This window comes from Macaca mulatta, chromosome 1 (genome assembly GCF_049350105.2).
Source record: "Macaca mulatta isolate MMU2019108-1 chromosome 1, T2T-MMU8v2.0, whole genome shotgun sequence".
Classification (NCBI taxonomy): domain Eukaryota; kingdom Metazoa; phylum Chordata; class Mammalia; order Primates; family Cercopithecidae; genus Macaca; species Macaca mulatta.
In genome coordinates, this window is record NC_133406.1 from 199779351 (window position 1) to 199802985 (window position 23635).

Consider the following 23635-nt stretch of genomic DNA (forward strand, 5'->3'; position numbering starts at 1 on the left):
ACTGAAGATACTAGCAATTATCATTAGATAAGAAAAAAAAAAAAAATGAACCAGAAAACAAGAAGCGGTTGCCACTGAATAAGGCATACAATATCACTGCTTATCCATAAAAACCAAAAGAATTTACAGGTAAACAATCAGTACTAATAGAATTTTAGTAAGGTTGCTAGGCTATAGATGAATGGACAGAGGTCAGCAGGGTCTCCTATACATGGGCCATATCTAATCAGAAAATGTAATTTTTAAAAGTTCACAGTAGTAATGAAAATTATGAATAGCTATAAATAAATCTAAACAACTTTATAAAGATTAGTAAATCTATAATGTACCTTTATTTTTAAAAAGTATGGAATAGTATCCAAGGATAGTCTTTTCAACAAACAGGGCTGAGACAAGTAGATATCCACATGTAAAAATCTCAACCCTTACCTCACACTACTCACAAAAGTTAAGCTAGAATGGATCCTGTAAGACCTAAAACTAACTTTTACAAGAAAATCTTCATGACCTTGGTTAAGCAAGGAGTTCTTAGATACGACAGTGAAAGCACAATCCATAAAAGAACAAAACAGACTGGACTTCACTGAAATTTAAAAGTGTCTGTGCTCTAAAAGACACTATTAAGAAAATGAAGGCCAGGTGTGGTGGCTCACACCTGTAATCCCAGCACTTTGGGAGGCCGAGGCAGGCAGATCACCTGAGGTCAGTTCGCAACCAGCCTCGTCAACTTGGCAAAACCCCATCTCTACTAAAAATACAAAACTTAGCCAGGCGTGGTGGCACACGCCTGTAGTCCCAGCTACCCGGGAGGCTGAGGCAGAAGAATCACTTGAACACGGGAGGCAGAGGTTGCAGTGAGCAGAGATCATGCCACTGCACTCCAGTCTGGGCAACAGAGCAAGACTCCATCTCAAAAAAAAAAAAAAAGAAAAGAAAAGAAAATGAAAAGACAAGGCACAGTTACGGAGAAAGTACGTGCAAATCACATACCTGATAAAAGAGTTGTATTCAGACTATATCAAGTCAATTCAGTAAGATAAATATTCCGATTAAAAGAATAAGCAAGGCTGGGCATGGTGGCTCACGCCTGTAATCTCAACATTTTAGAAGGCTGAAGCAAGAACACTGCCTGAGCCCAAAGAATTCAAGACCAGCATGGGCAACATAGCAAGACCTCATCTCTACAAAAAATAAAATAGCTGAACATGGTGGCTTCCGCCTAAGGTATGAGCTACTCAGGAGGCTGAGGCAGGAGGGCTGTTTAAGCCCAGGCTGCAGTGAGCTATGACAGCACCACTGCACTCTAGCCAGGGTGACACAGCAAGACCTCGTCTATTAAAAAAAAAAGGCAAGGCCGGGCGTGGTGGCTCACAGCTGTAATCCTAGCACTTTGGGAGGCCGAGACAGGTGGATCACTTGAGGTCAGGAGTTCCAGACCAACTTGGCCAACATGGCGAAACACCATCTCTACTGAAAATACAAAAATTAGCTGGGCGTGGTGGCAGGCGCCTATAATCCCAGCTACTCTGGAGGCTGAGGCAGGAGAATCACTTGAACCCAGGGGGTGGAGGTTCCAGTGAGCTGAGATTGCTCCACTTCACTCCAGCCTAGATGAAAGAGTGAAAACTCCATCTCAAAAAAAAAAAAGCAAAAAAATTTAAACTTAAACTTAAATATGGAAATACTTATTACATTTTTAATAGTGAATAATTTTAAGACTGGGCGCAGTGGCTCACGCCTGTAATCCCAACACTTTGGGAGGCTGAGGCAAGTGGATCACCTGAGGTCAGGAGTTTAAGACCAACCTGGCCAACATAATGAAACCCCATCTCTACTAAAAATACAAAAATTAGCGGGGAGTGGTGGTACACACCTGTAATCCAAACTACTCAGGAAGCTGAGGTAGGAGAATCGCTTGAACCTGGGAGGTGGAGATCACAGTGAGCCAAAAGATCGCGCCACTGCACTCCAGCCTGGGTGACAGAGTTAGACTCCGTCTCAATTTAAAAAAAAAAAAAAATTGAGCAATTTTAATGACAACCTATTCTGCTACAGAATTAAATTTCCTTCACTTGCTAGGACAGAAATATCTAAAACCTGGCCAAAGCTACATGCTCAACGTATCACCACTGGAATTTCCATACTAAGCACCACACTTAGATACATTACAGGTTCCAAATTTTGGATTTCCTGCATCACAGGTGCAGTAACAATAACACTAACATCTCTGTGACAGCCTACAACACCCTAGACACCAGGCACCAGAAACATCAAGTTGAATGAGGTGGCCCTTGCCCTCCAGAAGCTCAGAGTCTGTGAAGGGAGATACACACCACACATGTACACACACACGTGTGTACACACACACACACACCCACACCAGAAAGATGGGCCCACTGGCAGCATACGTGAGACACCACACAGGAGCCCAGAGAAGGACGCAGTTAACCCTGAAGGCCAAGGGCCAGGAGGTTTGGCAGTTAAAGCTTCTCAAACAACACTGTCTTCGCTAGAACCTGAAGGATGAGAGTGAGTAGGAGACCGCCAAGCCAACAGGAAGAGGGGGACATGGGTTCTTAACAGAAATTAGCCAGTGCAAAAGTACAATCACAGGGACAGTGGGGGTACTAGGGGAACCGAAAGATACTCCACCTGGCTGGAGCACAAAGTACAACGAGGCACGGAGAAGAGGCAGGAAGGACACAAATGTGTTTGGGGAACCAGGAGAGGCAAGGAATGGCAAATCAGAGCCGATGGCGATGGGTTCTTCTGGAACAGCCCACTATCTCTAATTAGAAAGTAACACAAGCCTCATGAAACTCATCAAGAGGCTTTAGAACAATTAAAAGCAAAAAACAACTTATTAGAGATGGGAATTTCTACTCACTTGTTCAGGCTCAACATGGCAGAACATTGATATTTTCTCCTTCACTGATGTGTCAAGTGGATTTGAGCACCTGCATACGACCTAGCAGTAGAGAACAAGATGGCTTAGACAGAAGGAAAAGATGACAAAAGTAGGGGTTTTCCCTGATTGAAATTAAAACAGACTTCACATCGTTAAGATGAACGAAAATGTTAATCTCAGCACCAGGCACATAATCCATAAAAATATTATGACCCGTTTCAAAGCTAAAATCCCTAAACACCAAACTGGAGAAATATAAGAGAATGGCAATACAAATGAATACATTAATGAACTACAAGAGCTCTGGGGTTTTCCTCCATTAGTGTTCCCAGGTGGGAGTAAAAATGAGAATAAAAGGACTGAGAGGAAAAATAAGGTCTGGGGAGTACAAGACCTAACACGTGCCAAGCAGGAACAAGTGGCAAACTAGAGCCCGGTTCAAAGCACTAATCCTATTTTCCCCATCATCAATTATCAAAAGCAAGCCAAAAAGACAACGGTCTTATCTGTCATGAAAGAGTGATCTTAACTACACATAAAAGATTACACTGAAACCAGTTATCAGGAAATCTTACCAGATCTGGGGAAAGCCCAAGCCCTCGAAGTTCCCGAACACTATTCTGGGTGGGTTTAGTCTTCTGTTCCCCTGTTGAACTTGGCTATTTTACAAAAGGAAAAAAAAAAAAAAAAGTTAGTTTCTCTCTGATAAGGAATTTTCAAGTATGACTTTTCCTTGAACCCCTTTTAAAAAGGAAATAGATCATTTGGTCACTTACATAATTTAGCTTTTATGTTTGTCAAAGTTACATGTGCATGCATTTTAGAGTCAAATGGTTCTACCGAGCTTGTAAGCAGTATCGGCCCTCACGCACTCTCCCCTTTCCAATCCCTAGAAACCACCGCTCTTCAATTCTTAACTGATCTTGCTGGTGTGCCACTTCTTCACATTTACTTGGAGCCATTTTCTATTGATTTCCCTGTTAAATGAGGATCCTGCCCCCATTAGACACTTTCCTGTGCCTGCAGCCCTCTTTCGGGTTTACATCCTTTTGAAGTATTTAAATACTGTTCCCAAACCACGTGCCACACTTTTCCTTTCTGGACTAAATTATCTTTATTCTCCTCTCACACTTAACAGATAGACGTTACATACGGACTTGTAGGATGGAAATCATTTTCTGTTGGACTTTTTTTTAAAATAGACACAGGGTCTTGTCACATTGCCCAGGCTGGTCTCAAACTCACAGGCTCAAGCAATCCTCCCACCTCTGCCTCCCAAACTGCTGAGATAACAGGTGGGAGCCACCATGCCCAGACTCCACTAGAATTTTTAATGAAATCGCATCACTGTCTTTTAGCTTCCAGTATTGTTGCTGAGGGGTCCAATGGCACAATGATTCTTGATTTTTCTCTTTAGAGCCTTTTAGAACTTCTGCCCCATTAGTCTGAACCTTCACAATAATATGCCTTGGTGTGGGTCATCTGTCATCCAATATGCTAGGCACCAAGGGGGCCCCCTTTCAACCCAGAAACTGATGTCTAGAAATTTCCTTGAATTGTTCAGATAAGGGGTCAGAAATTTTTTTCTGTAAAGGGCCTGATGATAAATATTTTAGGTTTTGTGGGCCACACAGTCTCTGCCACAAGTATTCAACTCTACTGTTCCAGTGCAAAAGCAGCCACAGACAGCACATAAACAAATGGACGCAGCTATATTTCCATAAACTTGATTTCCATAAAGCAGGGGTAGGTTCCTGTGGCCTATAGGCCATCGTTTGCTGACCCCTGGGGTTAAGATTATACTTCCGTTTCTCTGTTCTTATTTTTTGGAACTCCTATTATTTGGAAGTTAGAACTTCTGAGCCGGTCCTCTAATTTTTCTTACCTTTTCTCCTATTTTCTATCTCTTAGTCTTTTTGCTGTACTTCCTTAGGTATCTCCTCAACTTACTTTCTCTTAACTTTTTCATTTCTGCTACCCAATTTTTAATTTCCAAGGATTCTTTTATGTTCTCTCAATGTTTCTTTCTTACAGCATCCAGTTCTTATCTAATGGATATACCTTATCTCCTTTTAATTTTCTAAGAATAGTAATGACTGGTCATTTTTGGGTTTTTTGGTTTTTTTAAAAGTTTCCTCTGCTTGTAGAGCCTCAGTTCCCTGTAAGTTGCTTTCTGTTGCTTGGTCTCTTACCTATCAGATGCTTTCTCCAAGTGTATGGAGGCCTGCTCCAATGCTACCTATAAGTTCTGTGTGAGTGGGTAGGCTTGTCTTGGTGAAAATCTGGCTGGCTTATTTCACGGGGAGCCCCCAGAGCCAGTGTCTTTTATCCTGGGCTATCCATACCCCAGAGGACAATCTTACAATCTCCCACGTGGAATGGCCAAGCCTGAACATGTCAATTCTGGGAACCAAGTGGTGGAAGAAGGCAAGGAGTGTCAACAGCGTAACATTACACACAACCCCATGTTTGTAGTCCAGTGTTACCGCCCTCAACTGTCCCTAGTGTCTGCTCATCCAGGAACCCTCTCCAGAGAACAAGCCTCCAGTCTTCTGCCAAGGTGGGAGGAGGTTAATGCCCAACTGTGCACTTTAGGAAAAAGATGTCAGGGTCTGAGTCTTCTGAAGCAGTAGTTACATAAGGTCCACCCTCATCCCGCTCCTGAGCTTTGGGTTCTGCAGGGCAAACAGGGTAGCTTCTCTGCTTTCATTGCTGCAGGCATAAGATCTGGCACTCAAGGTCAGCTTAGTTGGTTTCTATGCATCCATCTGCCTTCCAGCTTCCTAATTTTTGTTACTATTGACTCCTCTCCACAAGATTTGCTTTAAAAACAGCCTCTTTACTCTAGTTCCACCACACTGTAAAGACAAATGCACACGGCCAATCTACATCTGCAAATGTAACTGCCCTGATTTTTCAAATGTTTTCTATTTGATCTTTTCTTTTCTTTTCTTTTCTTTTTTTTTTTTGAGACGGAGTCTTGCTCTGTCGCCCAGGCTGGGGTGCAGTGGCCGGATCTCAGCTCACTGCAAGCTCCACCTCCCGGGTTTACGCCATTCTCCTGCCTCAGCCTCCTGAGTAGCTGGGACTACAGGCGCCCGCCACCTCGCCCGGCTAGTTTTTTTATATTTTTTAGTAGAGATGAGGTTTCACCGTGTTAGCCAGGATGGTCTCGATCTCCTGACCTCGTGATCCACCTGTCTCGGCCTCCCAAAGTGCTGGGATTACAGGCTTGAGCCACCGCGCCCGGCCTCTATTTGATCTTTTCAAAAAAGTATGATTGTAACAAATTTAAACTTACAAAGTTCTTTATTCTCTGCTTCCTGCACCTCAAGTGAAAACTACTACACAATAAGTAAAAACCATTCCAGTTTACCTTTCCTCCCTCCTCTCCATCTCTCCCAGAGTAAAACTTTCAATGTCTTACTTACCTGGGGAACTAGACTGACATGGATGTTACAAAAGTTCTCTCTTTTGACCTTGAATTGGAACTGACGGAAGGCCTCAATAAAGGGCATGCTTTCTATGTCCCCCACGGTTCCACCAAGCTAGAAGAACAAAGTTGTTTCAGAGGTTAGGCACTAAACCCTTCTCTGGCAGTTTAGTTTTCTAACAACTGTCTGTCTTCCTGATTCAGTGATGCGTAATTATGTAACGTGGACTCTCTAACCCTGTATAATGTTAGTTAACAAGAATTAGACATCTCTTTGTACTAAAAGGTTACTCTTTTGGACAGGCTCATCGTTCCCAAAGGTTATTGTGGAACTTTCCACATCATTTCAAGAAAAAGGTCAGCTGAGAGAGGTGTCAGGAAGGTTATCTGTATCGCAGTGACAAAGCAAAAAAAAAAAAAAAAAAACCTAAATCTTATCTCCTTAGTTAACCATAAATAATTTTTATACTGAAAAGCATCAGTTGGCTGGGCACAGTGGCTCACATCTGTAATCCTAGCACTTTGGGAGGCCAAGGCAGGCAGATGGCTTGAGCTCAAAAGCCATTGGCAAAATGGTGAAACCCTGCCTCTCCCAAAAAAGTACAAAAACTAGCCGCGCATGGTGGTGCACACTGTAGTTCCAGCAACTCGGGAGGCTAAGGTAGGAGAACTACGTGAGCCCAGGAGGTCAAGGTTGCAGTGAGCCATGACTGCTCCACTGGACTCCAGCCTGGGTGACAGTGAGACCCTGTCTCAAAAAAAAAAAAAAAAAGCATTGGTTATAAACAAACTGCTGGAACTTCTGAGTCTCCTGTTATCTGAGGAACACTGAGATCTAACAGCTAGGATCAGCACAGCAGGAGTACAGATACTGAAACCAAATGAAGCTCATTTGGAGATGAATGCTCTTGCCAGAAGAAAGCAAAAGATCTGCTGACTTGCTTAAGAGACAGATGAAAATGTGTCACACTACTCATGGGAATAGTCAGTACTAAGTAAATCTATAGATGCTAAAAAAAAAAAAAAAGAAAGAAAAAAAGAAAAAGAAAAAAAAAAGGAGCACTCTTTGGGCAAAGTACGGTTTTCCTTTGCATGGCCATTCCACATGACTGTTACTATGCCCTTACCTGCCACATTGCAACATACTGCACCAACACAGATAGGAAGGCCAAGGGCTCCACTGGGAAATGTCTTATCAGTTGTTGATGGCTGACTAAGGAGATGAGTACACTTGTTCACATGTGCAAGAATCATACAAACCTCAATAACACACACTTGAGGTTCCAGGCCATCTTCATCTACAGGTATTAGCGCCTGTCTCATTACCCACTCCTGGATTGCATCTGTGATATGAGGGACAACTGGGAAAGAGAAAACAAACAGGGAACTTACGCTTGTCCATCTACATTGATCGAGACAAATGCACTGACTGTGAAAACAAACTGCGGCACTCTCTGCCTGGAGACAGTAGCAATAGGGTCATAAAAATACTTTTGAGGCCCCCTTTAACTGGTCTCAACAAATCTCTGAGCTCACACTTCCTGCAGCCAGATGTCCAAGTTGTTGCTGGAAGCCCTGCAACAGAGCAAGGCTGAGAGTAGTGTCCTGAGCCACACGGGCACATATGCCCCTGTGCAGAGTCACACATCAGTATGGCCAACCCTATTGCTCACAGATGAAGGTGGGCACACTACACTTCAGTGCATTTCCAGGAACAAGAGACTTCTAGGACCCTGTTCCATATGTTTCCAGTTTACCAAAGAGTAAACAATCTACTGCAGTGAGCCAGCACAGCACAGCAGAGTCGTTAGGAGCACAGCACCCGGGGTCAGAATGTCTGGATTCAAACCTCAGTCCCATGACTCGTTAGTTGTGGATCTTTGGGTCAATTATAGAACCATTTTAAGCTTGTTTTAACCATTTTAAGCTTAACAACATGTTAAGTTGTGGAAATTTTGTGAGACAGCACCTGTAAAATGCTCGGTAGAGCACCTGCCATGTCAGTGCTCAAAGAATGCCAGCAATTGCTCAACACTTCAAAAATCATAGTTGCTGGGCACAGACTGCAAGTTCCTAAAAGGTGAAGATTACTGTTTAACTCCAGGTCACTCCAGTTACAGCAATGCCTCATGCACAAGGATATTCATTTGCCTCACGCAGGAGAATATGCATTATCTACTCCACACATGGTGTCAAAGTGATCTTTTAAAATTCAAGTCAGAATTCATCACTCCCACGCTTCAACTTTTCGGTGGCTTCCCACTTCTCTGAGTACACTCCGAGCTTCTTGCTGCAGCCGAGACTGGGTAGAACCTGGCTGTGGCTACCACCCCCGCTCTCTGACCATCCCCCTCGGTCACTTTGCCTCAGCCATGCCGGCCTCCCCTCCATTCCTGGACCAACCAAGCCTTCGTAGCCCTGCGCCTCCACACTTCTCATTCCACTCTCCCTGTGACTGGCCTCTCAGCTCAAATGGCCTCTCTTGGGAGGCTCCCCAACCACCTGCCCAAAGTGGCTTTTCCCAGTCATTCTTTCTGTCATCACCCCACTTGGATTCTTCACTGCTTCTGACAGACGTCTCGTTTTGTTGTATGTTTGTTGTTTGCCTCCCCCACAGGTAACCTCCGTGTGGGCAATGACCTCTCTGGTCTTGCTCATCACATGCATTACCAGCACCAGTGAGCGTCTGACTGCAGTGAGCATTCAATGCAAATTTGATGGATGATGAATAAACAAACAGCAAACTGTATAATCAAAACCATTCTAATTCCCGATTCCTTTCTATGTGTCAGGAAGTCAGGGAACACTTCATTGACTTTTACTTCCTTTAATCCTCCTAACAACCCAGAGAGGTAGGTGTTGTTACTGTCTCCATTTTACAGAAAAGGAATCCACATTTCAAAGAGGTTAATTTGCCCATGTTCACAAAGCTAGTGAGAGGGGAAGCTAAGATCCAAATATGACCCAATTAGCCCAGAATCTCGCCAGGGCAGCCCCAGACCAGAGCCAGCTGTCAGTGTGACCCTCAGCTTTCAGGCCAGTAAAGTCTAAAGCCAAAAGCAGATTTGCTCTCATAACTCAGATTAAAGCCACTTTTCAGCAACCCCTCCAAATTTGGGCCACTGCCATTATACTAGATCAGTAGTTTTCCATCCCCACCTTTTTAAAGCAGCAAAACATTTTCCTTAAATGAATGCTTGTACAAAACCCCGAAACAGCAAATAGATGTAAGCGAAGCTGTGCCAGTGAAAGCTTGGGAGGACCCAGAAACCCACTTCTCAGGCTCCTCCTAGGCCATATGGCATTGACGGCCTGGAAACCAGTATACACAATGGATGCTCATTTCCTTCTCACTTCTATACATAGTAAGTCCCAGATGCACACATACATGCCATCTGGCTTAATGCCCTAATCGAGTTGCCTTTACCACTTTCACACTCATTACTGTGTAAAAACAACAGTTCTCTGGACTCATATCATGCTGCCTTGGCAGGACTGACAAGCTTCAATGAAGAAGTGGTTCTTCAAATTCTTTTTTTAGCAAACAACAATATAATTCTGATTTTTCAACTGAAGGCATATTTCAGTAACAATACCTTGTGAGTTTCATGCTGAAATCACATACGATGTAAACTTTTCTACTCAAAAGGGAATTATACATCTGTGTAGAGGTGGGAGGGGGGAAGAAATTAAACTGGTTAAGACTTTTAAGCTCTAAAGGTAAATCCAGTATTACCTTGGACAGTTTTCCCCAAGTAATCTCCTTTCCGTTCCTTGTTAATGACATACTGGTATATCTTTCCAGTGGTCAGATTATTGTCCTTGGTGAGGCGGATGTCAAGGAAACGCTCATAGTTACCCAGGTCAAGGTCTACTTCCCCCCCATCATCCAGCACAAAAACCTCACCTGCAGTGAACAGAGAAACCATTTAGGTTAAGTGAAAAATACCTATACCGTGGCACAACTGCAATTCTGAAATAAAACACTCATAACAACGTGTGCAATTACATGATAGGAAGCACAGAAATTCACTTCTAGAAAACTAAACATGACACACAAAAAGAAAAATTACCAGATATTCTCTAAAAGGTAACTTCATACTTCTAGTCTGTCAACAAACTCATTCTTAAGAAGAGTTATAAAATGGCAAGGGATGGGAGGGAATGACGGGCTGTGCGTATACAGGACCCTACAGTAGTATATAGCATCTGCTGCCTAGGGAAAAAAGAGCCTTCAGAGAAGTCTCCTAATTAAGCATAATATGGTTTAAAGTGTGATAAAAATATTTGATTCAAAGCCTGGATATATGCATATTAAGTTTGTGCTGATTACAAAAATCAGCTTTTGAGCTCTGCTTTTGTTCTAAACAAATTTGTGAAACTGCACACATTTCCCCCATTCCTTTGTTGCACATTCATTCCATGAAACTTCACTCTAGAAATTTTGCCCAGAATGATTCATTCCTACCACTACAATAGGAGACAAGCTCAAACACAGGAAAGGAAAAAAATGTCTCATTTTCTCCCTCAGAGAGATAACTCATCCTCTGCTCAAGAATTCTGTATTAAATATCACTCAAGTGTACGGATCTTTTCCTGCTGCTATTTGTTACATGAGGATTTCTGCACTAGTGACACTTAATGCTTGTAGATTTTCACCTCAACGCTAGAGAGTAGGAGTATGAATGCAGAATTTTAAAACAAGAGCTATGTTTTAACATCTCTCCCAGTTTTAAGCAATTAATCTTTGAAGTAACAGCCACAGTCGCATGTCACACAGTTGATAGGTTCTCAATAACAACAAAGAAGTAAAATGCAATCGGGCATGGTGGCTCACACGTGTAATACCCAGCACTTTGGGATTACAGTGGGAGGACCCAAGACCAGCCTGGGCAACATAGTGGAACCCTACCTCTACAAAACATTTAGAAATTAGCCAGGCCTGGTGATTTACACCTGTAGTCCTAGCTACTCAGGAGGCTGAGGTGAGAGGATCGCTTCAGCTAAGGAGGTGGAAGCCACAGCGAGCCATGATCACACCACTACACTCCAGCCTGAGGGACAGAATGGGATCCTGTCTCAAAAAAAAAAAAAAAAAAAAAAAACAGAATTCTTCCTGTCTAGGTGAAAAAAGTATCATTCTGCTATATTAAGGGACCTGTTAGAAGGCAGAAAATAAAAGTTATGCAAACTGCACATAATTCCCAAGTGCTGACATCTTCCACATGCAATTATTATGAAGAAATCCACTGTGCTTACCATGCTCATAAGGAGAGAATGTTCCTGCATCAATGTTAATGTAGGGGTCAATTTTGATTGAAGTTACATGTAAACCACATGACTTGAGTATTGTGCCCACACTGCTGGCAATGATTCCTTTTCCAATTCCTGATATAACACCACCAGTAACCAGAATATACTTCATTTTACTCTTTGACCTGGAAAAGAGAAAAATTACAGATGAAATAAATATATCTCAACAAACCAAACTCATCTGGGTTCAAATACTGGCTCTGCCAATTATTAGCTATGAACCATCTTGAAGCCTTAGTTTCTCTGTCACAGGACTTCAAAAGGTTGTCTTCAAGTTTAAATAGGATCGTAACAAACATCTCTTGGATCACTGAATGGCTTTAGTCAAATATGTGTAGAAAAACAACTGCTACTCTAATAACATAGTTTTTTGTTTAAAGCTTTGACAACTAATAACCTTCAGAGTCAACCTAATAAAACCAGCTCTAAGCTGGTTGATATAACACTACAACCCACATGTCTGCTGACATCCCTGCCAGACACTGAGATACCAGGCAGGTGCCTCATTGTTTTCCCTACATGGGAAAAAAATTCAAACTTGGATAAGCACTCCAGTTCTCCAGGAAATAAATAATGTCTTTGGCTAAACTACAATGTATCATCAAGAAAACAAAGCTCCTCTAGGTTATAAAAGATAGACTAAAAGGAAAGAACATCAACACTGAAAAGTGGTTGCAGTTAAACCAAAATTCCTATAATTAAAAGGAGTTCCCTGGCTGGGCACGGTGGCTCATGCCTGTAATCCCAGCACTCTGGGAGGCAGAGGCAGGAGGATCACTTGAGGTCAGGAGTTTGAGACCAGCCTGGCCAATATGGGGAAACCCCATCTCTACCAAAAATACAAAAATTAGCCGGCTGTGATGGCGCACGCCTGTAGTCCCAGCTACTCAGGAGGCTGAGGCAGGAGAATCGCTTGAACCCAGGAGGCAGAGGTTGCAGTGAGCTGGAATCACGCCACTGCACTCCAGTGTGCACGACAGAATAAGACTACCTCAAAAAAAAAAGTAGTTCTCTTCTATAATTTAACAATAACTTGATCCTTGTCAGAAATCTCTCCCAGGCATGCAATGAAGAAAGACTGTAAATACTGGGGGAGAGGGACATCAGATAAGAAACGAGTCTGAAGCACATGATGGGCGGAGGACTCAAAGAGAGGGGAGATGAGATTAAATCCCAAGAGTGTGCCACAGTGGCAGGGAAAGGAGAGATAAAAGAAGATGTAAGGGCAGCAGAGTCAAGACGCAGGTGAAAACAGCATTGACAAGAGGTGAGGAGACTGTGACAGGCTCATCACGGAGGATTTATCACTGGTCCCCAGCTTCAGAGGTCCAGAATCGTCCATTTGGTCAGCAAACCCAAATGTGACCAAAATGAAAAACACAATAGGAAAGTAGCAGAAAATGCTTACTTTGGCATGGTCAGGACATTTTCCTCCTCAGGAACGTTCCATGTGAAGCAAAATTATGATAAAAATAAACTAAGGAACAAGAAAAGTAGGGAGTTGTGCTTGAAGCATTCCCCCGCCCCACCCCCTCCCCAGAGCAGGAAAGCACACACTTGGCAGGGAAGGAAGAATGCTCAGAAGTCTTCCAGGCTCCAAAGGCTCTTTCCATCCTCTGCTGCAGCATTTCCAAAAGCATGCTCCCTGCTTTCAACAAAATGCATATGGGATTCTCAAAAAGGGTTTTATGGATATACATCAGAGAAATGCTGATTAAACCAAGTCATTTAACGCAAGAATCCTGGGAGTGTTTAGTAAGTAAACTCGCACTATCATCACTGCTATACAGTATGCGGTGTCTCCAAGCTTATCTGACCCTAAGTCTCTCACTTTACAGTTCCTTATTGACACATGAAAATCAGATTTAGGTACATTTTACGTATGTTCTAACCAGACATATCTCTTACTGAGACTATACCCTGGTCTCCCTAAGTTTTGGATGATCCCAGAAATTCCTCTGCCACTCTGAGTGAGTTACTTCTACAAAAGATTCATCTTATCCAATTACATTTGATTTGTCCCAATTTTACTCTAAGAGGGTAACATCTCTCTTTACGTTCTTTAGATTCTCTCTCTAGATTCTTGCAGTCTCAGTGCCTGGCAATAAATACGCCAATGTACACAAAGACCAGGCGGGAGGCTCATTCATTCATCCTTATGGGGTACTGACTTACATGACAGCTACTGTGCTTGGGGACTATAAACATTAATCAGATTTGGGCCCATATCTCAACTTTCTGGCAGTCCAGTTGGAGAGATGAAACATTAACAAATAAATGAGTAATTCAGTGATGGTGGAAGCAGACAGAAAACATGTTTAGACTATAAAGGGGGACGAAGAGAGCAGAAGCTTTCAGTACCATGGCATCAGAGGAAGGTAAGAGAAGTCCTGGGGGTAGTGGGCGGATCCAGGCGGCTTCTGTTTTGTAGATATGACTTGCAATGGGCCTTGAAGGACTGACTGCAAGACTCAGAGCACAGGAAAGGGAACAGGGTGAACAGGCAGGTGTGGGGCAGCTACAGAGAACAGAGGTTAAGGCCAAGAAGCAGAAGACGGGGAGGGAGGGATATATGGTGGAAGACAAACCGGAAAGGTAGGCAAGGGCCAGATCATGTAAAAACTGGCATGCCCAATCTGAACTTAATTCTGAAGGTGACGGAAGGTGCAAGAAGGTTTTCCGGCACAGAAGTAACGTATATCAAGACACATCCGAAAATTCAACAAAGATTGAGGGGGGGAAAATGCTTTTTCTTGCAATGTTATGAGATGAAGTGCCAGCCCCCATCACTCGTGTGCAGACCTCAGTCATGTCACTTGAGCTGCCTGCAAGGCGCGTTCTCACCTCAAGAAATGGGGGTGAGAATCTCCACGCCGCCCGCGTCACAGGGCCGCTGAGGATTCGAAACTGCAACGAGTGTGGACGGAAGGGCGCTACGCAAACGTGGTGAGCTCTATACACTGCCAGCGCCCCGACTCCCGGCCGTCGGGAAGGGAGGAAGCCGTGGGGCCCAAAGGCCAGCCGCGGGGCCCAGGGCCGGAGAGCTTGCAGGCCCCCTCGTCCTACGGTGCGGAGCCGCCCCGCCTAGCCCCAGGCGGCTGAGCCCGAGGCCCGAGGCCCGCACCGCCTGAATGGATGGGCGGCTGCCGGGCTTCCTCGCAAACGATGAGCAAGGACGGGGTTGGGGGGGCGCTCCACGCCCCTACGGCCTAATCCGTCCGACGAGCCCGGCAGAGCTGATTCGGCGCGGCCCAGCGCGGCGGCTCAAGCACCGCAACCTCTGAAGCCACCCCGCGCCCCGCGCCCCGCTCGGCCCCTCTCCCCAGCACCGCCCGGCCACGAGGCCCGCGCGCGGGAGCCAGCAGCTCGCCGGCCGGGGCGCCCGCCCCACTCCCGTTAGGCACACAGCCCATTGGGCAGGACGCCGAGTCACCTCGCCCCTGATTGGTAGGAGCGACGTCCGTCACCCCGGCGGCGGGGCTATTCGGCGCCGGGCTCAGCTCGCGCCGCTGACTCCTGCGCGGGAGAACAGTTTCCCCCTGGGATCCCTGGAGTCGGCCTACCTGCGGCCGGCTTCAGATCCTCCCGTCAGCGACAGAGTCGGGCCGGCGACGCGCGCGGAGCCCCGGACAGCCAGTGAACAACCCCGACCGCATGCGCCCGGCAGTCTTTCACGGAGGCGGGCTATAGGCTGTGCGCACGCAGAAGGTGGAGGGCGGGGCGGGCCTGGAGGGCGCGGGGCGGGGCGGGGCGGGGCTCGGCGTGCGCAGGCGCGGGGCCAGCGGACCTCCTGGCCGCCTCGGCTGAGCTGAGTCGCCGGCGGTTCGAGGCCGGGCGAGTGGCGGCGTGTCTGCCCCTCTGCTTCCGTCCCAGCCTGTGGCCCAAGCTTCCTTTCTTGAAGGGGAGAATGCTGTTTGGGGACTCACACCTGGCCTATTAGTCGCCTGGCCTCGCGTCCTCCCACAGCGTTCTCCTGGAGTTCTGGGCGTCGCCTTCCATCCAATAGTTTTTCACTGTGGGCTGCTGGCCGTGACGCGCCAGCGCATCTCTGCCTCCGGGCGAGGGACAGCGGCAGCGCCACCCCTGGCCTCCAAGACGGAAGTGCGGAGAGCCGCGCGGCGCTGGCTCCTCGTCGGCCTCCCTCCTCCCCACACCTGCCCCGAAGGCGGCTGCTTTGGATGGACTAGGATCCCGAAAACTACGGTTTCATCTAGCTATCGCTCCCTAAGCACCGACTGTGCCACGCACTGTGCCGGGCACCGAGGGACCCTCTTTTCGGACTAACGATGTAGGGAGGCACACTGAGCAGCTCATTACACTTCATGGTTGTCATGGGTGCTTGCTGCAGAGATGGCTGGTGCTGGGGCAGTGAGTGCCCAGCTCGGGACTGACCAAGTCCGGTGGGGGTTGGGAATTCAGGCGGGAAGCCCCCTCCTGAAAAAGTGACTTTGAAGCAGAGACCTAAGTAGACTGGCAAAGATGAGAAAGGGAGAGGCGGGGATAAGAAAGTGAGGCATGCTTGAGCCCAAAAGTTCGAGACCAGCTTGGGTAACATAGCGAGACCCCGTTTCGTATAAAAATAATAATAATAGGCGGGCGCGGTGGCTCACACCTGCAATCCCAGCATTTTGGGAGGCGTAGGCGGGTGGATCACAAGGTCAGGAGTTCAAGACCAGCCTCACCAATATGGTGAAACCCTGTCTCTACCAAAAATACAAAAATTAGCTGGGCGTGGTGGCGGGCACCTGTAGTCCCAGCTACTCAGGAGGCTGAGGCAGGAGAATAGCTTGAACCTGGGAGGCGAAGGTTGCAGTGAGCTGAAATGGCACCACTGCATTCCAGCTTGGGCGACACAGCGAGACTCTGTCTCAAAAAAATAAAAATAAACAGTAATAATAATTTTTTTAAAAAGTGAGGCAGAAGGAAAAGCCTGTGTGCAAGACCAAAGAGGCCGGCACAGCCGAATTGGAAGGCCGGTCTAGGCAAGTCCGCGAGGGCCAAAAGAAGCGAGATTAACATGAGATCAGGTTGAAGAGTTGGGTAGGACCATACTGTGAAGAGCATTATAGACAAAGCAAAGGCTTTTCTTTCTCCTAGGGATAGCGGAAAGCCATAGAAACTTTTGAGAGGGTTTTGACCTTCCTTTGGGTAGTGAATTTATGTACATTGTTATAATTTTTCCCCAAACACTACACAAGGGTATCCATGAAAAGTAAATCTCTTATTTCTGTACCCCAGTGTTCCTGTTTTGTTCCCTAAAAGCAGTTTGCCACAAGTTCTTAACTATCTTTATTGAAGGAATTAAAAAAAAAAAAAAAGATGTGATGGGATCAGATTTGTGTTTCAGGAAAATCGTTGAAACAGATGGATTCCCAGAAACCAGGTCAGGAGGCTCCTGCAGTGGCCTCTTTTAGAGGCTTCTGGCTCCTTCCAGATCTGGATCACCAGTGCTTCAACCCTAACAACCTGCCCATGCTGCATTCAGCTCCAAATCTAAAAAATGTTTGGAATGACAGGCATAGTGACTCTCACTTGTGATCCTGACACTTTGGGACGTTGAGGCAGGGCAGGAGGATCTCTTGAGTCCAGGAATTCAAGACCAGCCTAGGCAATATAGTGAGACCCCATCTCTACAAAAAATACAAAAATTAGCTGAGCATGGTGGCATGCATCTGTAGTCCTGGCTACTCCAGAGCCTGAGGCGGGAGGATTGCTTGAGTCCAGGAATTCAAGGCCAGAGGGAGCTAGGATCCCATCACTGCACTCCAGCCAGGGCAACAGAGTGAGACTCTATCTCAAAAAAAAAAAAAAAAAAAGTTTGAGATGTCTTTGAAGGTACTCTACAGTCACACCTTCTTTCAAGAAGCGTTCGATGTTTATCAAAGTGCCTGGAAAATAATAGATGCTGAGAACGTACTTGCTGAGGTAATGAAGATGCTATGGGAGATGGAAAAATGAGCCATTCACCCAGCCACTCCTCTGAATGACCACTTGACATTGTCTTCTTCCTCAAAGCTCCTCCATCTCCCCCCCCCCCACCATATTCTCCTCAGCTGGTGGTCTTGCTTCCCATTTCACAGGAAAATAGAAGCCGTCGAGATTTTTCATACCCACCAACCACTTTCATCTGTGCACACCAGCTCTGCGTTGTCTCCTGTTACCGTGGACAAACTGCCCACACTCCTACAGGTCAACCTCCTCTCTTGCTCCAAGTGCCATACCCATTTGTCAACTCAAAGAATGTCTAGTATGCAAGTGCCGTATCCTTTCATCAACTCAAGAATGTGTAGTAGAATGTCCCTTCCTGCATCATCAGTCTTTCCCTCTCTAGTAGATCTTTTCCACTAGTGTGATGCAAACATGCTGCAATTTGTTCCATCTTAAAACCCCTCTCCTGACTCTGTGCCATTCTCCAGCTTCCCCTCCATTTCTCTGTTTCACTTTTCAGCACAACTCCTAAAAAATGTTGTTTGTACTTGCTGTCTCCAATTTCTTTCCTCTCTTGAACTAATTCCAATCAGGATATTTTGCTTATATAATTTCACTGAAACTGATCTCGTCAAAAATTAACCTCCATGTTCTCAAACCTCTTCTTTGTACATCAGCTTAGACTCCAATCTCTAATGTCTGCAGGTGCCAAATAAAGACAACGGTGGGCTGGGCACGGTGGCTCATGCCTGTAATCCCAGCACTTTGGGAGCCCAAGGTGGGCGGATCACAAGGTTAGGAGTTCGAGACCAGTCTCGCCAATATGGTGAAACCCCGTCTCTACTAAAAATACAAAACTTAGCCAGGCATGGTGGCAGGCGCCTGTAGTCCCAGCTACTCAGGAAGCTGAGGCAGGAGAATCACTTGAACCCAGGAGTCAGAGGTTGCCGTGAGCCAAGATCGCACCGCTGCACTTCAGCCTGGGCGACTAGAGGAGACTCTGTCTCCAAAAAAAAACAAAAAAAACAAAAAAAACAGTGTGACTGTATGTGCATGGCATGAATGCATGTGTGTGTGTGTGTATGCGCACATGCACATGTGTATGTATTTACATATTTGGGCTGCATCTCTCCCCAGCCATAGGCCCAGTCTCCTTGTGGGCTCCTGGGTACAGCTATACAGCCCCAGAGCTGCCCCCAAACTGACCACTTCCCTAACAGCATTTGTCACAGCTGATCATTTCCTCCTTAAAACATGCATGTCCTTTACTTGGCTTCTAGGAAACCACCTGCTGTTCATTTTTTCCTATTTCACAGGTTTCTCCTTCTAGGTCTCCCTACCTAGATCCTCTTCCTTTTCTTCTTCCTGAACTATAAACATTGCCCCAAGTCTCAGTTCTAGGATCCCTTCTTTCTACAGTCATTATCTAGTCATTAAAACCGTCCGTCCTGGACGCGGTGGCTCACATCTGTAATCTCAGCACTTTGGGAGGCTGAGGCAGGCGGATCACAATATCAGGAGTTCAAGACCAGCCTGGCCAACATGGCGAAACCCCGTCTACTAAAAATACAAAAATTAGCCAGGCGTGGTGGCGCAGGTCTGTAATCCCAGCTACTCGGGAGGCTGAGGCAGGAGAACCACTTGAACCCTGGAGGCGGAGGTTGCAGTGAGCCGAGATTGCGCCATTGCACTCCAGCCTGGGCAACAGAACAAGACTCTATCTAAAAAGAAAAAAAAAAAATCCTTATTCTGACTACTACCAAATTTATGTTCCCAGGCTGGCTGTGTCCTGAACCCCAAGTTCCCTTCCAAACCCAGGTCTTGAGGCGGGCCAAATGCCTCGCCTACACGTGGGCCAACTCTGTGATCCCATTGGTGCTCTAGAGCTCCCGGCGGGATCAGGCTGAGGCAAACTTCCTGAAAAGAACCAGTCTGTATTTTAGGCTTTGTGGACCGTATGGTCTCTTGCAGTCACTCAACTCTGCCTTCATGGTGCAAAAGTAGCCATAGATAATATATCGATTAAATGAATGTGACTTATTTCAATAGAACTATAGCTGTGTTCCCATAATACTCTTTTTTATAGAAATAGAGCTTGGGTCTGAAGGCCAAAATGTACCAACTCCTGAGCTAAACAAATATCTTTTTCTCACTTCTTCCCCGCCCCATTCTCCCCTCGCTCCCTCACAGACTTCACCTGAGGATATTCCTCAGTCACTCGCTGACTCAAGAACCCACCTCCGGCTTTCTTCCTAGGGAACCCAGGCTAAGATAGGGCGCCTCCCACACGTCCGTGGCACACCCAGTGCTTCCTCTGAGGGATTTATTACAGCCTGCTGAGATTGCCTGTTCACTTATCTGTCTCCTCCATGCCAGATTGGAATCTCTTTGAGGTTACTTAGCCTTTCTGTGTGTCACTTTCCTTATCAGGTACAGTCTTGTTGACCTTTTAGTAGCCAGCATCTAGCATCCATAACTCCCACTACTACCCTATAATGCAAATGCTGTCATTATTACTATATTACAGACGATGGAGCCGAGACTGAACACATGTAAACACCCTCCTGAGAGCACACGTGAAGGCTCGCTTCAGATTGTCTTTCTGTTCTACCCCTCTTTCTGCCCATCATCAAGTCTTGCTTATTGTATCTTCTCCAGGACTTCCTTTAGTGACTTTCCACTTTTATATGAATACGCTGTCACTATAGTCTGGCATTCTAATGGATTGTCTGGGTGAGAAATGGGGCAGAAGGCAGCCTACAACTAGTGAACTAGTGACAGATTTGTTGTGTTTTTTTTCCCAGATTGGGACTATTTATGTTTTCTTTAGTTTCTAATAGATATTTAAATGGCACAAGATTCGAGTGGTAAAAAGGAATACATAGTAAAAGCCCTCCTTCCATACCTGTTCCCCAGCCACCCAAGTTTCCTCCCAGAAGCAATCACTATTACCAGTTTCTGGTTTATCCTTCAAGCACACGCTGCATGTGTAGATACTCTTTTTGGCTGTATGTTATTTTAATATAACTCTATGATGTTGGATTTTCATGACTTGAACTGGCTGTAATTATGTTATTTAGTGAATTTGTTGGTTTATGTCCTCACTTTGTTCAAGAAAGGATTTAAAGCCACTTGTGTGTGTGTCTACAAAATGTGAGCAAAAAATGAGGCAAAGGAAAGGAAGAATCGGAATTATCTAAATGACACTCCATTACCTTCAGGATAAAGTTAAAACCACACTATGATGTATGAGGCCATGCACAAATTGGCCTCAGTTTACCTCTCTAGCCACATCACCCACCCCATGCTCCAGCCACAATGATTCTTTCAGTTCTCTGAATATGCCATGTTTTATTTTCCACATATGGATCGTTGCATAGACCTCTGCTGGCTCTCACCTATCCCCCTGCTTCCTGCCTTTTTCTTGCTAACATCACATCACATCTCAACTTGGTCTCCACTTCCCCAAAGTAATTTTTTTGGGCAGCCTCTCTCCCTCATTTGGGGTTAGCACTTCTCTCCCATTCTTTTATTGCTGCTGGGACTTCGCAGAGCATAGCACTTACCGAATTATATTTTAAGGGAGGTGGAGGGGAAGGCGGTGGTTAATGTGTATAAAAAATATATAGTTAGAAAGAATGAATAAGACTTAGTAGATTGGGCGCAATGGCTCGCGCCTGTAGTCCCAGCACTTTGGGAGGCCGAGGTGGTTGGATCGATGGAGTCCAGGCATTCAAGACGAGCCCAGGCAACATGGCAAAACCCCATCTCTACAAAAAGTACAAAAAAATTAGCCGAGCCTGGTGGTGCACGCCCATAGTCCCAACTACTGGGGAGGCTGAGGTGGGAAGATCGCTTGAGCTACAGAGGCAGAGGTTGCAGTGAGCCAAGATTATGTCATGGCACTCCACCCTGGGTGACAGAGTAAGACCCTGTCTCAAAAAAAAAAAAAAGCAAAAAAAAAAAAAAAAAAAAACCACTTTATATTTGATAGCACAACAGGGTGACTATAGTCAGTAATAATTTAGTTATACATTTTAAATAACTAGAAGTGTATAATTAGGCCAGGCACAGTGGCTCACGCCTATAATCCCAGCACTTTGGGAGGCCGAGCAGGGCGGATCACAAGGTCAGGAGATCGAGACCATCCTGGCTAACACGGTGAAACCCTGTCTCCACTAAAAATACAAAAAATTAGCCTGGCGTGGTGGTGGGTGCCTGTAGTCCCAGCTACTCGGGAGGCTGAGGCAGGAGAATAGTATGAACCACTTTGTTCAAGAAAGGATTTAAAGTCACTTGTGTGTGTGTCTATAAAATGTGAGCAAAAAATGAGGCAAAGGAAAGGAAGAATAGGAATTTTCTATCTTAATGACACTCCATTATCTTCATGATAAAATCAAAACCACACTATGATGTATGAGGCCATGCACAAATTGGGAGGCGGAGCTTGCAGTGAGCCGAGATCGCGCCACTGCACTCCAGCCTGGGCGACACAGTGAGACTCCGTCTCAAAAAAAAAAAAAAAAGAGTATAATTGGATTGCTTGTAACACAAAGAATAAATCCTTAAGGGGATGACTACCCTATTCTCCATGATGTAACTGTTACACATTGCACGCCTGTATCAAAGTGTCTCATGTACCGCATAAATATATACACCTACTATGTACCCACGATAAATTTTTAAAAGAACAAATTTTATTTTAATAATCCACTTCCTTGCCCAAATCTCCCACTTGTCCACAAGCTCTGTGAGGTCAGGGACCTGCTTATCTGATTTTCTGTGACATGCCCAGTGCCTAGCTGCTTGTGGCACACAATAGTCACTTGTTCCACACATAAATGAGTCCAGAAATCAATTAGATCACAAACCCTTTCTAGAGGAGAGTCACAAATTTGACTTTTAACATCCTAGGAGCCAAAGTGAAGATGATCAATGTGACCGTACAATTGCTCAGGAGAAATACCACTTCCTCAAATAACCCTTCATTGACCCCAGGTCTCTTTCCCGACTCCAAGTCCTCACTAATTTTCCTAGCAGCATTTATCAAAGTTGTAACAATTGATGGAGTAATCGGATAGTTGTTTCCTGTCTTCCCCACCAGTCTGTATTTCATTTACGAGTGTATCCCCAGCAGCTCTCATATGGCCTGCTTGTAGTAGATGCTCAGTAAATGTTTATTGAATTAATTAAAAGCACTATTATTTCTGCTACTGAGCTCAGAAATCAATTCCTCCTGTGAGTCTTCATGGAGAGGATATAGGATATACAATGTAAGGATGAAAAGTCTCAATAGCATTTATACAGTGGACATACAGGCAAGGGTCACAGGCCTGTTCCTTAAAATGACTTCCTTTTTTTTTGGTGGGGGGAGACGTAGTTTCACTCTAGTTGCCAAGGCTGGAGTGCAATGGCATGATCCCGGCTCATGGTAACCTTCACCTCCCAGGCAGAGTTCAAGCGATTCTCCTGCCTCAGCCTCCAGAGTAGCTGGGATTACAGGCACCCACCATCACGACCAGCTACTTTTTTTTTATTTTTAGTAGAGACATGGTTTCACCATGTTGGCCAGGCTAGTCTCAAACTCCTGACTTCAGGTGATCCACCAGTCTTGGCCTACCAAAGCTGGGATTACAGGTGTGAGCCACCACGCCCGACCTAAAATGATTTTCAGTAAAGGCTGGTGACAGTGTCACAAAAACAAGTATGATTTTGTTGTTCTCCAACCTGAGTGCTGGGGAGATTTGAGGGGCAGTGAATTAAATACTACACTCTGAGAGATACATGAAATGAAGCTATTCTGAACATCAGATTAAATTCAGAGGCTGTCAACAAGCAGATGAGCTTGGGGGTAAAATTCATCTTCTCCTCAGAACTAATTGATGTCCTTCATAGGGAACATGATGCAATGTCAGAATAATCTGACAGAGACATCTGTTTCATATAGGGCCTATAATAGCGTATATTACTATTATATATGAACATACAGTATAATTATACATGAGTACCTCAATAGCACATTCAGGGGAAAATGTAGTAAAAGAGAAAGAAAT

The 23635-nt window shown here is 45.3% G+C and overlaps 1 protein-coding gene and 1 pseudogene across 3 annotated transcripts in view; one reads left to right on the plus strand and one right to left on the minus strand.

Moving 5' to 3' along the window:
* CTPS1 (CTP synthase 1) overlaps positions 1-15351 on the minus strand; it is a 32687-nt gene extending 17336 nt beyond the window's left edge. The window contains exons 1-7 of one of the 3 annotated variants that reach the window (XM_015136681.3): positions 15218-15351; positions 11601-11779; positions 10078-10248; positions 7602-7702; positions 6340-6456; positions 3484-3567; positions 2888-2968 (exon numbers count right to left, since the gene is read on the minus strand). In XM_015136681.3, the coding sequence (XP_014992167.1) occupies positions 2888-2968; positions 3484-3567; positions 6340-6456; positions 7602-7702; positions 10078-10248; positions 11601-11766 (720 nt within the window). In that variant the 5' untranslated portion in view covers positions 11767-11779; positions 15218-15351. Of the gene's footprint in view, positions 1-2887; positions 2969-3483; positions 3568-6339; positions 6457-7601; positions 7703-10077; positions 10249-11600; positions 11780-13062; positions 13300-14498; positions 15070-15217 lie in introns of those variants that run through there. The other 2 variants (XM_015136688.3, XM_028835304.2) reach the window with 2 other exon arrangements.
* A 653-nt stretch (positions 15352-16004) lies between these two features.
* LOC114677429 (ubiquitin-conjugating enzyme E2 variant 1-like) overlaps positions 16005-23635 on the plus strand; it is a 43475-nt pseudogene continuing 35844 nt past the window's right edge.